Source organism: Hesperophylax consimilis, chromosome 24 (assembly GCF_061612785.1).
Source record: "Hesperophylax consimilis isolate HC1 chromosome 24, BYU_Hcon_1.0, whole genome shotgun sequence".
Lineage (NCBI taxonomy): Eukaryota > Metazoa > Arthropoda > Insecta > Trichoptera > Limnephilidae > Hesperophylax > Hesperophylax consimilis.
Window position 1 is genome coordinate 12,016,907 of NC_142859.1, and position 14,804 is coordinate 12,031,710.

The 14,804-nt window shown below is 41.1% G+C and overlaps 2 protein-coding genes across 2 annotated transcripts; both read left to right on the forward strand.

Annotated features, from left to right (window-relative positions):
• The first annotated feature begins 264 nt into the window (after nt 1-264).
• LOC149411922 (uncharacterized) lies at nt 265-1,170 on the forward strand. The gene has a single exon (XM_089646275.1). The coding sequence runs from the start codon at nt 265-267 to the stop codon at nt 1,168-1,170; it is 906 nt and encodes a 301-aa protein (XP_089502401.1).
• Nucleotides 1,170-12,444, forward strand: LOC149411923 (uncharacterized). The gene is made up of 3 exons (XM_089646276.1): nt 1,170-1,923; nt 4,657-4,890; nt 6,059-12,444. Exons 1-3 carry the CDS (start codon nt 1,170-1,172, stop codon nt 7,270-7,272), a joined length of 2,202 nt encoding a protein of 733 aa, XP_089502402.1. The 3' UTR covers nt 7,273-12,444.
• The last annotated feature ends 2,360 nt before the right edge of the window (nt 12,445-14,804 follow it).

Below are 14,804 nucleotides of genomic sequence, written 5' to 3' on the forward strand. Positions count from 1 at the left end.
TTCAACAGCTTGAGTCAGATCTGGGTCCAGTAATGCGCCGTGTGGCTGATGCAACAGAGGCTAGCCTTTAATTTGCAGAAGTTACAAAGAAAAAAATCCCAGTGCCTCCACCACTCACTCGTACCAGTATCAAAATAAGGAAACCAAGACCATCTGTATGTTTTTTTTCCAAACTACCGGGGGTCGACGATAGCGATGGGACTAAAAAATTATTAAGGAAATTATTATTTAATTTAATCAGCAGCCATTCGTTCACGGTTCTACATGGACGACTACCTGGACGCAGTGGACAACCCTGACGAAGCTGCTGCCCTAGTCCGAGACGTAAGGGCCCTCTTTGCAAAGGGAGGGTTCCACCTTACGAACTGGGCCTCAAACAGCCTGGACGCCATCGCCGATGTACCCCCTGAAGACCGCGCCACCTCCACGGTAGCAATCAGCAGCGGGAGCAGCGAGACTGAGAGGGTCCTGGGACTGGTGTGGGACCCATCTACCGACCGCTTCATCTACACTTTCCTGGAAGCGGACAGTCCAGAAGAAGCCACACGGCCTACAAAGCGGCAGCTCCTCTCCATCGTGATGAAGATCTTCGACCCGGTGGGCTTCGTCTCCTGCCTCACCATACGGTCGAAGATCCTACTGCAAGCCGTGTGGCGTTCGAGCGTTGGATGGGACGACCACATCACCTCGGAGCACGCCGAACGCTGGAGGGACTGGATGAGCCTGCTCCAGGAAAGCAGCGTCTCCATCCCACGACGGTCGCTCCGACAGAGGACAAGCAGCGTGACCCTGCACCTCTTCTGCGACGCCTCGGAGCAAGCTTGCTGTGCCATCGCCTACTTCGTGGAGGAAGTGCAGGGCGCCCTAAAAGCCACCTTCATCGCCAGCAAATGCAAGGTGGCACCTCTCAAGCCGCTATCAATACCCCGCCTTGAGCTGCAGTCCGCACTCATGGCGGCTAGATTGGCCAGAACCATCCGGTTGGAGAGCCAAGCGAGGATAGCTTCAACCATCTTCTGGACGGACTCGACCACAGTGCTGTGCTGGTTACGCACCGATCCGCGCACGTACTCTGCGTTCGTGTCCAACAGGTTGGGCGAAATAGATGAAGCTACAGCCACGACTGCCCCACCTGCCGCTTACGACGGAGCAAGCCCTCTCCTCCACTGATGGAGGTTCTCCCGCCGACCCGCCTGGCTCACCACGTCCGCCCCTTTACACACTGCGGACTGGACTACTTCGGGCCATTGGAGGTCACCGTCGGCAGACATCGGGAGAAGCGCTATGGAGCCATGTTCACCTGCCTCTCCACCCGCGCCATCCATCTGGAGCTAGCGGTCTCGCTGTCTGCCGACTCGGCGATTATGGCCTTACAACGGATGACCGCCCGAAGAGGTCAGCTCAAGGTGTTGTACTCGGACAACGGGACGAACTTCCGTGGTGCGGACGCGGAAATTCAGGATGCCACGGCAGCCCTGCAGCAGGATGACAGGATGACGGACGCCATGGCTACCAAGGGCATCGAGTGGCGCTTCATCACCCCCCTCAGTCCCCACATGGGGGGAGCCTGGGAAAGGTTGGTGCGCTCGGTGAAACGAGCCCTGAGCGCCACCTTAAAGGAGAGGGCGCCAAGGGAGGAAACCCTGCGCACAGCATTGGCAGAGGCTGAGTTTGTGGTCAACAATCGGCCACTGACTCATGTCTCTGTCGACCCGCGGGACGAAGAGCCCCTCACCCCAAATCACTTCCTCATGGGGTCTGCCGGGAACCGCCCACATCTGTCGCTCTACGACAGCAAAGAGGAGGAGGCATGTCTCCGTCGCCAGTGGCGTATCAGCCAACAACTCGCCGATATGTTCTGGAGGTTCAGGGCCCGCACCGGCACCATCACCAGCGCCCGCACCGGCACCAGCACCATTGAAGGTTACACCCGCCCTGTCCCACCCCGGTATAGGTGACTTATGGTCACCCCTTCGGAGCTCTCGCATGAATCTAATTTTTGAATAAACGGCTCTACAAAGTATATAAATGAAGCTAGACCTTCAATGTCCCCGCATACGGTGTTAGGAAGCGGTATGCGAGCGCTTACAGGTATTAATCCAAAGACAACACAGAACAATAAGCATCAAACAATCAAGTAACAAGTTTCAGGCAAATAGTTGGTGGAGGGAACCCACACTCCAGTACCTGTAAGCACAAAAAGAACAAAGTGAAATAATAGAGTGACGGGGGAGTTTCGCCGAGCCACGTCTGGCAGTCCTGTTGAGAGATTGGTGGTGGTTGGGGTGACTGGTGCAGGTCAGGACTTCCACACCCCTTAGCCGACCACCCGGTGGTGCCCTGAAGATAAGCATGGGAAAAAGAGGGATAAACCCTAAAGAACCTAGGGGAAAGAAGCGTCAGGAGGTCGGAGGCAGGGTGGAGGTTACCCCAATCCGCACAGTCACCCCTCTGATCACCAACGCTCCTCAGGGGTGGCGCAGGTGACTGGCGGAGTCCCCCGGTAAAAACAAGAAATTAAAAGAAGCTCCAGCAGTGCATGCGGGGACGAGGCCCGTTGTCCAACCCCTATTGGGGAAAAGTAAACAATACAAAACAAACAACGGAGTTCACCAGCACCAGCACCAGCACCGCCCTCGACAGCACCCGGACCACGGATGCCGCATGGGAGCCACAACCCCCAGCGGCCCAGGGGAACCGGACGTCGAAGACGCCGACGACCTACACGTCCGGACCGCTAGGCGCAGCCGTGACTGCACCGGGGGGAGAATTGTACCGGACGTTGTACCTCGACCAACTTTAAATTAATTTGCATAAATTTGAATTTACGCAGAGGTAGTTCCTTTACAAACTTACCTCTGCGCATCTTCGAATTTATGCAACAAATTCTTTCTAAAACTTGTATAAAAAATCTGTAAATCGTATCTGCAAAATTGATTAATAAATAAAACCACAGGGTCAAGCAGTCATCATTATAGACAAAAAACAAAGGCTTGACACCCCAAATACCCTCTTATAAATTAAAATACCTAAATTTGTACAAAAACATGGATGACTTGCATGAAGTTTGAAATTGTGCAAACGCAGTTTCCTTTACAAAACTCGCCGTTTGCACAAAATCGAATATTATGCAAAGCTTCCCTTTAAATATCTATATGTAAATTTGTGCAAACTCACATAAATATCTAAAAATAAAATATGACCCGGGCATATTTTTCCCCATTTTCCCTTTCCTCATATTTTTCCCCATTTCCCCCACATTTTTCCCTTTTCCCACATGCTCCCTCCTTTTTCCCGACTTTTCTTCCAAGGCGTCGAAGCGGCCAGCCGGCCATTCCCGCTACATCGTCTGTACGGCCGGCGACTACAGTGCCGTCCCGTACATTTCCTTTGAAAAATGCGGGTTGGGTGTCACTCATCTGGTAACACATACTATTAAAACAGAAGGACCACCGATAAGACAAAGGTACTACCCACTATCGCCGGTCCGTCTGGCTCAACTTAACAAAGAGGTCGACGAAATGCTGGCCCTCAATGTAATAACCAAGAGTTCATCAGCATGGTCCAACCCAGTCATACTGGTACCAAAAAAAGACGGATCAGCCAGGCTTTGTCTCGATAGTCGTCGTTTAAACGCAGCCACTTCACCAATTTTTTATCCTCTTCCGTACGCGAGAACGATTCTAAACAATCTACGTAATGCCCGCTACATCTCCTCAATAGACCTCAGCCGGGCCTATTGGCAGATTCCCCTCGACGAGAATTCTTGCGAAAAGACGAGTTTCGTAGTCCCCGGACGTGGTAGCTTTATGTTTAAAAGGGTCCCATTCGGAATCCGTAACGCTTCAGCGGAGCAACAAAAATTGATTGACACCTTATTCGGCCCAGAATTCGATTCTCACGTATTCGGATACCTAGACGATCTCATAGCCATATCAGAAGACTTCGAATCACATATCGCTCATTTGCGACAAGAACGTGTTAACGAAAATGTGTATCGTTATGGAATAATGATACAGTAGAATCCGGCGCATCGCGCTCTACTTGCTGCTGAAACGCGATATTTCTAGCGCCAATAATAACCGAGTAATGAGGGAAAAGGTCGGCGACTATCGGTTTAGCGCCATCTCTTTCCGCCCTTAAGTTTAATGCAAGATCGGTTCACGTCAGTTGTCGCCGCTCGCTTGAGGAGGAAAGTGCTGCCCGATTGCGGCAAAAACGTAACAGCTCATGGTGTCACGGTTTTGATGAAAGGTAAATACGGCTTTTTGTTTTTTTAGTGATTTATTTTTGCAGCTATAACGGGACATTTTGTATGTGGGTCATTATTGTAGTAAAAATAGTAATCGCATGCTATGGTTTACATAGGATTGTACCGTTGTTGCTGAAATAAACAATGTTTTTAGTTGGTTAATTTAAGATGTTCCGTTACAGTTGATAATAAAAGTACAAAATGTTTGATCTTAATATTGGTTATCTCAAGTTAACACATTCTTGATAAAAAATAATAAATTTTTACAACGGATAGCTTACAATGTTGCATTATAAATGATAAAAACATTGTGTAATTACAATTTATTTTTCAGATGGAATCACGGTCTAGGAAGATTGTAAATCTTGCCCGAAGAATTAATGAACATTCACCATGTGAATCAGCACCGGAAGAACAACAACTGCAATGTAACCGGCCTCGTTGCGACTCGACTAGTTCTTTGAGCAGCAGCACTTCTTCATCATCAATACCATCAATTATTGAAGACTCTGACGACTCAGTGAAGGATCCTGACTACGAATTAGTTCAAGATCAACGAAGAATTGAGAGTTCTAGTGAAGGTGAAGATGAAGATATAATTATGGACGACAACGAAAATTCTAATAAGACTGATATACGTACTATACAGACTGATGATAAACAAAAAAATGAGAACGCAACAAATATAATGCAAAATACGATTTTAAATGAAGAAATAGATAACACAGCTAAACAAATGATGACAGGAAATGATGATAGAATGAGACAAGAAAAAATGCTGGATGCTATTGCAAGCATCGTGCCCACAGAAAGAGAAACGTTTGTATCTGAAAATAGATATCCGACTGCAGACATACAGATGAGCACCAATGAAGAAACAACACCTGCTAAAAAAGCAAAAAAAAGACCATTTAATGAAGCAATTGCACCTAAAAATCAACCACCACCTGCAGATGTACAGATTAGCACAAATGAAGACCCTACACCTACAAAAAAAGGAAAAAAAAGACCACTGAATAAAGAAAAATGGAAAAAAACATTACTAAACAGTTAAGAAATGCAGGACAGTCCTACGAATCAAAAGCATCACAAAAAACTGTTCCGCCCCGTCAACTAAGAGAACCCTGTAAGGAAACCTGCATTTTCAAGTGTCAAATTTTTTTTTCCGAAGAACAACGCCGTGAAATACTGAAAGATTACTGGAATTTAGGAGAGATTGAGAAGCAATGGAGTTTCATTGCTGCATCCGTTGAAGAAGCCATTCCAGCAAATCGTTATGTCAAATTCGATGATGAAGGAAAGGTTATTGAACCAAAGCGAACTAATAATGCTTTTTATTTGATTTCGAAGGGGAAAAAATATAGAGTGTGCAAGGTGTTTTTCAAGAATACGCTTTGTATCAATAATCGCCCAATAACAACTGCATTAAGCAAGAAAAATAAGGAAACAAATATTTCATTGATGACAGATAACCGTGGACGACATGGAAAGCAACCAAAAAATTAACGATAATATTAAAGAAGGAGCCAAGCATTTTTGTTGTTTGTTTTTGGGGTGTTATGCCGTGTTGCGCTAACTCCTTCTTTAGCCGACGTTTCGGACAGCGTTGCAGTGTCCATCATCAGGGCAGATCCGGTAGATCCGAAGATGTGTGAACATCTTCGGATCTACCGGATCTGCCCTGATGATGGACACTGCAACGCTGTCCGAAACGTCGGCTAAAGAAGGAGTTAGCGCAACACGGCATAACACCCCAAAAACAAACAACAAAAATGCTTTTGGCCGTGAGAATCTAAAAACTTACAGGAGCCAAGCAGTTCATAGATTCAATACCCAAAATTGAATCTCACTATACACGAGCCCATTCAAGAAGAAACTTCATTGATGGAAGCAAAACCATTGCTGATCTGTACCACGATTACGTCGAAATCTGTAAGGAAAAGAAAATTCCTTTCATCAACTATGTAATGTTCTACCGGATTTTTACTCAAGAGCACAACTTATCATTTTTTACACCAAAAAAAGATATGTGTGACGTATGCGAAGCGTTTAAAAATTCATCACCCGAAGAAAAAGAAGCTAAAAAGGACGCTTATGAAAAACATCATGAAGAGAAGACGCTATCACGATTAGAAAAAGAAAAAGACAAGAAAAACGAAGAACTGACAGTATGCGTATATGATTTGCAAGCGGTATTTCAGTGTCCGAAAGGCGAGATATCCGTGTTTTACTACAAATCCAAATTGAATGTACTCAATCTCACAGTATACGACGTCCAGAAGAATACTGTAGAATGTTATGTATGGGATGAAGCAAATGCAAGCAGAGGTGTGAACGAAATAGGTACGTGTGTATTTAAGTATCTCGAGCAGATATCAGACGGTACCGAAGATAATAATATGAATGTAGTATTTTATTCTGATAACTGTGCTGGCCAACAAAAAAACAAATTTATGGTGGCCATGTACCTTTTCGCGGTTCTGAAATTTCCAAATATAAAGTCAATAACACACAAATATTTAATCAGAGGACATACCCAAAATGAAGGGGATTCGGCACACTCACAAATAGAAAGACAAGTGCGAAGAGAATTGCGAAGAGGACCTATGTACACGCCCGATGCATTCATCAGTGCTATCAAATCTGCTCGTAAAAAGAGTGAGCCATTCCGAGTGAACGAAATGTGCTTTGAAGATTTTTATGACTGGAAGAATGTATGCAGTTTAATGTCTTTTGCAATACAAAAAGATGACGAAAACGTTCCAGTCAAAATCAGTGAAGTCAAGATGATAAAAGTCATAAAGGATGATGTTCGGGCAATTTATTACAAAAACTCATACGCAGAAGAGGAGTTTAAAAGAGCTATAGTCATAAAGAAGAAAAAAGACATTGATATTGAGGTTAAAAAAGCCTACACAACTAAACCCGGAATAGCTGAAAGAAAGAAGGCTGATCTAATGGAACTGATCAACAAAAACCACATTCCAAGGTACTACAGACCTTTTTACGAATTTTTGTAGATTTAAGTGTTAAGTTTTTTATTTCATTTACTCAGATTTTATTATTGTTAAGTGAACTGTGAATTCAGAAATGCCTTCCTGGCATTCCTAAATATTTAATAACGTTATAATTGCTAACAGTTGTGAGTAAAAGTAAAACTACAGATATTAGTGTCTGGTTATAATTATAATATTTTTTTAAATGTGATTATTACTTGTATTTCAGCGAAAGTTACACAATAACTTCGCTAAAATATCTTTCATTTTGTAAAATAAAATACAAAAAATACAGAGATTTCTACGACAGAAACGTGTCTTAATTAAAATGTTCCATACATTTATATTACAAATTATCAATAAAAACGTAACAATACGACATAACTTGTAAAGGTTTAGATTTTTATTCAATTTTTTTTCAAGAAAAACGGTACATATCTGTTTGTTTTGCAATACTGCAAATTTTTTACAAGAATAACGCAACAAGGAGGACCCTTTTTTAAATAAATAATCATAATAAATTTAATAACTGACATAAAGGTCTGAATGCAATTTGATCCAAAAAAACGAAAACCTTGAAGTTATGTTGTATTGAGCTGAATAGTCTAAACATAAAAATTAAAAAGTTACAGGCATTTTAAACTTTCAAATGCGTTTTATCACAAATTGAGATTTTTACTTTGTCACGTTCTTGTCGCAAATGAGCGATATGTACTTGCTAAATCGCATTCATGAACGTCTTAAGTACGCGGGCCTAACAATCAATTTCAAAATGTCAGAATTTTGCAAGTCCAGACTGAAATACCTAGGATTTATAGTCGACTGCGACGGCCTCCGCACCGATCCAGGCAAAATCGAAGCTATCAAAAAATTCCCCCAACCTCAAAACGCGACTCAGGTAAAATCTTTTATAGGATTATGCGGCTACTATCGCAGATTTATCAACAATTTTTCCAAGATAGCATCACCCTTAACTAGATTGACGGGCGGTAATAAACGCAATTCAAAATATTTATGGACCGACGAATGCACTTCAGCTTTCGAATCTCTCAAACAAGCTCTCTTTTCAGCACCAGTCCTGGCTTGCCCGGATTTCAAACGACCATTTATTGTACAGTGTGACTGCTCCAATTTCGCCATAGGAGCATGTCTATCACAGGTGTTTCCTGACGGAGAACACCCTGTAGCGTATTACTCAAGAAGCCTTAACAAAGCGGAGAAAAACTACAGTACAACGGAAAAGGAACTATTAGCAATCTTAGACTCGGTATACCATTTTAGAGAATATGTCGAGGGTTCCGAATTTACTGTGATAACGGATCATTCTAGCTTGAAGTGGTTGTTATCTCTCCAAAATCCATCAGGCAAATTGGCAAGGTGGGCCACAAGACTGTCCCAATACAAATTTAACGTCGTCCACCAATCGACATAGCTCCGGAAATCATCTCCAAGTTTTTTCTTGAAAAAATTGAGTTAATACGAGCCCTAACAACCTACGCTCCACCACCGTATTTTACTAAATGCAATAGAGAAAACCTTTCTGCCTTCAAACATACATCCCTCGAAGAAGTAAGGAAATTAATTCTTACTTCACCGAACAAGCAGTGTTCGCTCGACCCTATTCCAACGTGGCTACTGAAAAAGTGTTGCAATGAAATTGCTCCCTTTTTAGTTCATCTTTTCAATAAGTCACTTAGCACGGGTGAATTTTCAAAATTCCTTAAATCAGCTATCGTAACTCCATTATTAAAAAAACCACAACTGGACGCTGAAGATCTTTCAAATTACCGACCCGTTTCAAATCTGCCTTTTATATCAAAAATATTAGAAAAAATCGCTGCCTCACAGGTCATATGTCACTTAAATTCAAATGAATTATTAACTAAATACCAATCTGCATATAGACGGTTCCACTCCACAGAAACCGGGTTTTGTCGGACATAACTACTGCCATTGAGTCGGGTAAACTGGCACTTCTTTCAGTCTTGGACATGAGTGCTGCATTTGACACGATTGACCATGACTTTCTTATTAAACGATTAGATGAATCATTTGGTTTAAACTGTGATGTTAAGACCTGGCTGACATCGTACCTGGCCAACCGTTTACAAGCCGTAAAAGTGGGAAAAAAAAACAATCAAATTATGCAACCCTTTCATCTGGAGTACCCCAAGGGTCCGTTCTGGGCCCACTACTCTTCATCCTCTTCACAAATTATGTCGCTAAAATAATCGAATCATTTGGCCTTCTATCTCACTGCTACGCTGATGACCAGCAAGTTTATTTTTACTGCTTACCAGAAGAAATAAACAGTCTAAAAATTCGTATAACTGAGTGTATAGAAGCAATTACTCGCTGGATGACCTCAAATAGATTGAAACTGAATCCCACAAAGACTGAGTTTCTGTGGACTGTGTTACGTAATACAAGTCACCCTATAAAAAGGATGCACACTTTAACCCCACTTTCCCCATGCAAACAGTCGCGGTGTACGTGACAAACGACACACAGCGCCGCGTGATCGGCACGGACCACCCAGAGTGCTCACAGCTCAACACGGGTCGGCACTCGCCGCGCTTCCGCAGTCCAGAACCGACCTTGATCGTAGCAGCATTGTCGCTCGCGGAGGCAAACTACACGCGGACATGGCTTGCATAATTACGCGACATCGGACGCGATCTCGTTCCAGTTTCCTAACTAGATGCATTTCGCCACCAATTTCCAATCATGTTTATTATCTCGGCTCGAACTAAACTCAATGGAGTCTCGTTTCCGGGTAAATTCCGAGTGCACATCATCACCTCAACAGTACCACCGCTCTTGGAGACGCGGGCCATTACCAGCTCGATACGTCTGGCCGACATCATCATCAAAACTTGGAAAACCGTAAGCTTTCTCGGCATACCCTTTCTTGTGTTCAATAGCTAACTTCATGTAAAATCCACGCTTCATCCGGTCGCCAATTGAGAGAGAGAGAGAGTGGAGATCTATGTCAACCCTGTATTTCTCGAGAGGATTAATATACCTTGTGCCTTTCTACTCATGTGTAATTATTGTGTGTTAACCTTTCCAACCTCCTAACCGATGGACGAGCTGATGATTAAAGAAGCTGCTCCCCCTGATTGTACACGAGTCATCTGCTTTACCATTTTACTGAGCTAGCCAATTATTAACCTGGTTCGATTCCAGGTGGTTTATCCATATGTTAGCAACTGCTACAAGCAGACGTCAGCATAACATTGAAAACTCCCCAATAACCATTTCAGGAAGTGACATCACTCCAAAAACGTGCATCAAATTACTGGGTGTCAATCTGGACGCTAATTTTTCCCTTAAAACTCAGGTGAACAGAACTGTAAGCACGGGGTTCTTTCAATTAAGGCAAATTAAAGCAGTGCGGAGAAACCTGCCAACAGAGGCGACTAAATTGCTAGTCAATTCCTATGTTGTTTCACGTCTAGATTATTGCAACGGAATATATGCAAGTCTCCCCAAATGTCAAATCAACAAATTACAATCCGTTTTCAATGCCGCGGCAAGGCTTATCACCGGAGTATCTAAATACTCCCACATTTCAGAGCATCTCAAAAATCTGCACTGGCTCAAATGTCCTGAAAGAATCCAGTTCAAGGTATGCTGGATGGTATTTAAGTCACTTAACGGAATGGCTCCGGCTTACTTATCAGAATTGTGTATTCCAGAAGATTCCAATTACCGACAGTCAACCCTTAGGTCAGCAACGTCATCAGCTATCGGAAGGTTGAAGGAACCAAAGCGCACACCAGATACTAAGTTCGGTGAGCGTGCTTTCGCCGTGTCAGGACCTAAAGCCTGGAATGGACTGCCACATGATTTGAGAATGATCGCAGACTCGACAGAATTTAGGTCTAAACTTAAAACGCACCTTTTCAGACAGTCGTATCCATAATTTCAGAAACCTCCACTTTCACAGTCGACGGCAATTTAAATTAACAAAATGTAAAAAATACTAAAAATAAAATAAATAATAATAAAAAATAAATAAATAAAAAAGATAACAACTAACAATTTGTAGGCTTTTTAAATAAAAACTATAGCAGACTTAAGGTCATGCGATGACCAGTGTTTTTCGATATAGTGTCCTCTGCGTGCAGTTTTATCTTTTATAAGCATAAACTTTTTAATATAAGTGTGTTTGTCGGAAGTGACTTGCCAGGTAAGTATGTTTTGGTATCTTTTCTAAATAACAAATGTAGATCCTAGGAAATAAATTGTACAGCGCCCTTGAGGTGATTTTTCACAAAAACGGCGCTCTACAAATTATCCAATTATTATTATTATTCATGTCGTGCCCGACGCCCTATCTAGAATCGAGATCGCCAGCGTTACAGTACCGATCGTAACACCTATCACGAATGACGAATGGTACTTAAAAATATTTAAAGGCTGCTCTGATAATCCTCAAAAGTTTCCCAACTATACTATACAGAACAACCAACTTTACAAGCACTGTAAAGCAGAATCCTCATTGCTAGCAGACTTTGAGTGGAAACTAGTTCCGCCAATAGAAGACAGAACACGTATCATGTCCAACATACACACGGCTAATAATTCCATTCACCCGGGTACTTTTAAATCATTCAAAAAACTGGCCCTTAAAAATTATTGGCCCGGCATGTATACAGATGTTAAAAAGTTTGTCGCAAACTGTCTCACATGCAAAGCTTATAAACATTCTACCAAACCCCCTATAGGTTTTATGTCTAAACCAAAAAATACAGATAGACCCTTTCAATCCTTGAGTATAGATTTAATAGATCCGTTTCCCAAAAGTTACGACAACAAGTTACATATTTTAAGTGTTGTCGACGTATTTACTAAATTTGTCTGGTTATTTTCACTGAGAAACCCTACTTCCAAAGCAATAATAAACTTGCTAGAAAATAATATTTTCATTCCTTTCTCGGTACCAAGAACGATAATAATGGACAACGGCCGGCAATTTATCAGTAAAGAATTTAAAGAGTTCCTTGCTAGATACGGTGTACCCGACTTATACTACAATACCTATTACACCCCCATGAACAACGTAGTCGAACGGTACAACCAAACCATCGGAACCTCACTTGCAACATTAGTGAATAACGATCATCGCAATTGGAGTAAATACCTACCTATCATACAATCCGCTCTAAACAGTTACGTAAACCTAGCAGCGGGATTTTCACCTTTCTTCTTACTACACGGTTTCGAACCCATATCACATGGAAACCCGACCGATGCACGCGCTTCCAACCTACAGGAAATGATCGCTATTTACGACTTGGTCGCGAATGCCTTAACGAAAGCTTACCAGCAAAACGCAAACAGGTATAATCTCCGTCATAAAATAGTACATTATAAAATCGGAGAAATCGTTTGGAGGAAAAATAACGTTCAATCGGATAAGAGTATGTTTTTTTCCGCAAAATTGGCAGCTCGCAGCAAGGTTATTAAAAAAATCTCAGACACTATTGTCTAGCGGACATGAACGATAAGTACATAGGAAGATTTCACGTGAAAGATATAATTAAATCAGAATCCCCTTAAAAAAATAATAAAATACCATAAACGCCTCGCTTACTTCAATTTTAATTTTCCCACCTTTTACCACGATAATGATTTAGATAAAATATGCGTGTCATAAGCATGGTACGAAATATAGCTTTTTCATAGTATCAAATCGTATGTATGGTCTCTGGCAAGTCTGTTTGTCACGTCAGATAAAGGAGTGCACGCCTCGCGATGAGACAAATTGACGTTGGCTATCATGCATTACGTTCACAAAGCCACTGCAATAAGGACCCAATTGTCAAGCGGTTTGTGAAACTTCGGTATACTATTTTTTTTTCTTTCTCCCTCTTTCCCATAAATCTCACTTCAATAATCTACGAATCTACTATAACAAGCTTAAAGTTTTGTAATGGTTTACATGTCTTCCATAACCAGTTAGAAATAAAAGAAAAGAAACGTAAATTAATAATAACATAAATAACGTTAAAAGACATGTTGGCGCTCAATTTTTTAAAATTATTTTTCTATCCCACCACTTCCCCTCGTAATTCTCATTATTTTTAAACGTAAAGACATAATCACAGAAGTGATAATACCCGGACGTGACACGAAGCAGAATCTTGCATACACGGATAGACTGTTTACTCTGCATAATTAATAGGTATTGAAGATTTGTCCAGAAGGACATTTTCTTGTCAGTGTTATGCCTAATTTGTAATCATAAGATTACTTTTTTTATATATTAACTCCACACAGGAGGCCCTGAAGAAAATAATTTCCCTCAGGGCCTATGTCATCTTTGGGGATGCTGTGTGGAGGGTCTTTTTGTGGAGAGGAAGGAGTGAACATGGGTCTTGAAGAGTCCCATGTTGTAGGAGGGAGGAAACACAGAGGCCAACACTGAGGAAGCGCGATAATATAATTAATAGGTATTGAAGATTAGTCCAGAAGGACATTTTCTTGTCAATGTTATGCCTAATTGTAATCATAAGATTATTCAAAATATATGTACAGGGGTAACCCCCATCTCAGTCAGAGGAAGTCCCCTCTGAATTTGTTATAATTGTGTATTCCTGTTATGCACAATTAATTAAAAGTCACACGCCTGTCAGGTGTTATTCTTACCTTGATGAAGTTTTATTGTTGGCTCAGTGTAAGCCATTGTGCCTTACTCAGTTGACCACCAAGTCGAAACAGTCCATTTCGCTGTTTCGTTTTAACATGAATAAATTGTTTTATTACGTTTAATAATGTGATACCTTTTTGTAATAATTTCAGTTTATTGAAACTGACAATTAAATTGGTTATATGTTATAACCTTTATTACGTTTAATAATGTGATATCTTTTTGAAATAATTTCAGTTTATTAAAACTGACAATTTCATTGGTTACATGTTATAACCTTTATTGCATTAATAACGTGATACCCTTTTGTAATAATTTTAGTTTATTAAAACTGACAATTACATTGGTTATATGTTATAACCTTTATTGCATTAATAACGTGATACCTTTTTGTAATAATTTCAGTTTATTAAAACTGACAATTAAATTGGTTATATGTTATAACCTTTATTGCATTAATAACGTGATACCTTTTTGTAATAATTTCAGTTTATTAAAACTGACAATTAAATTGGTTATATGTTATAACCTTTATTGCATTGATAACGTGATATCATTTTATACGATACTTTCAGTTCCTTAAAAACTATCAATTGTATTATTTTTTTGTTTGTTTTTCTTTTTTGGTTCTTGTTGACAAGTCGTCCAAATAACCCGTTTCACGAGACTCAATGTTTATAAGCGACCCCCTAGGTCACCTATTTCCCTTATTAGCAACAAGAATTTATTTTATGATTCCAATGTATAAAAACTCAGCAATGGCGAATAGTTTTTTTTTTGTAACAATTTATAAACCTTAGTTTATAAAAGTTAAAACAAATTATTGTTTCTCTTTTATCATTTTCAGTATAAAAAATTGTTTTGTTTTGTGTAATTACACCATACTATCAATGATTTC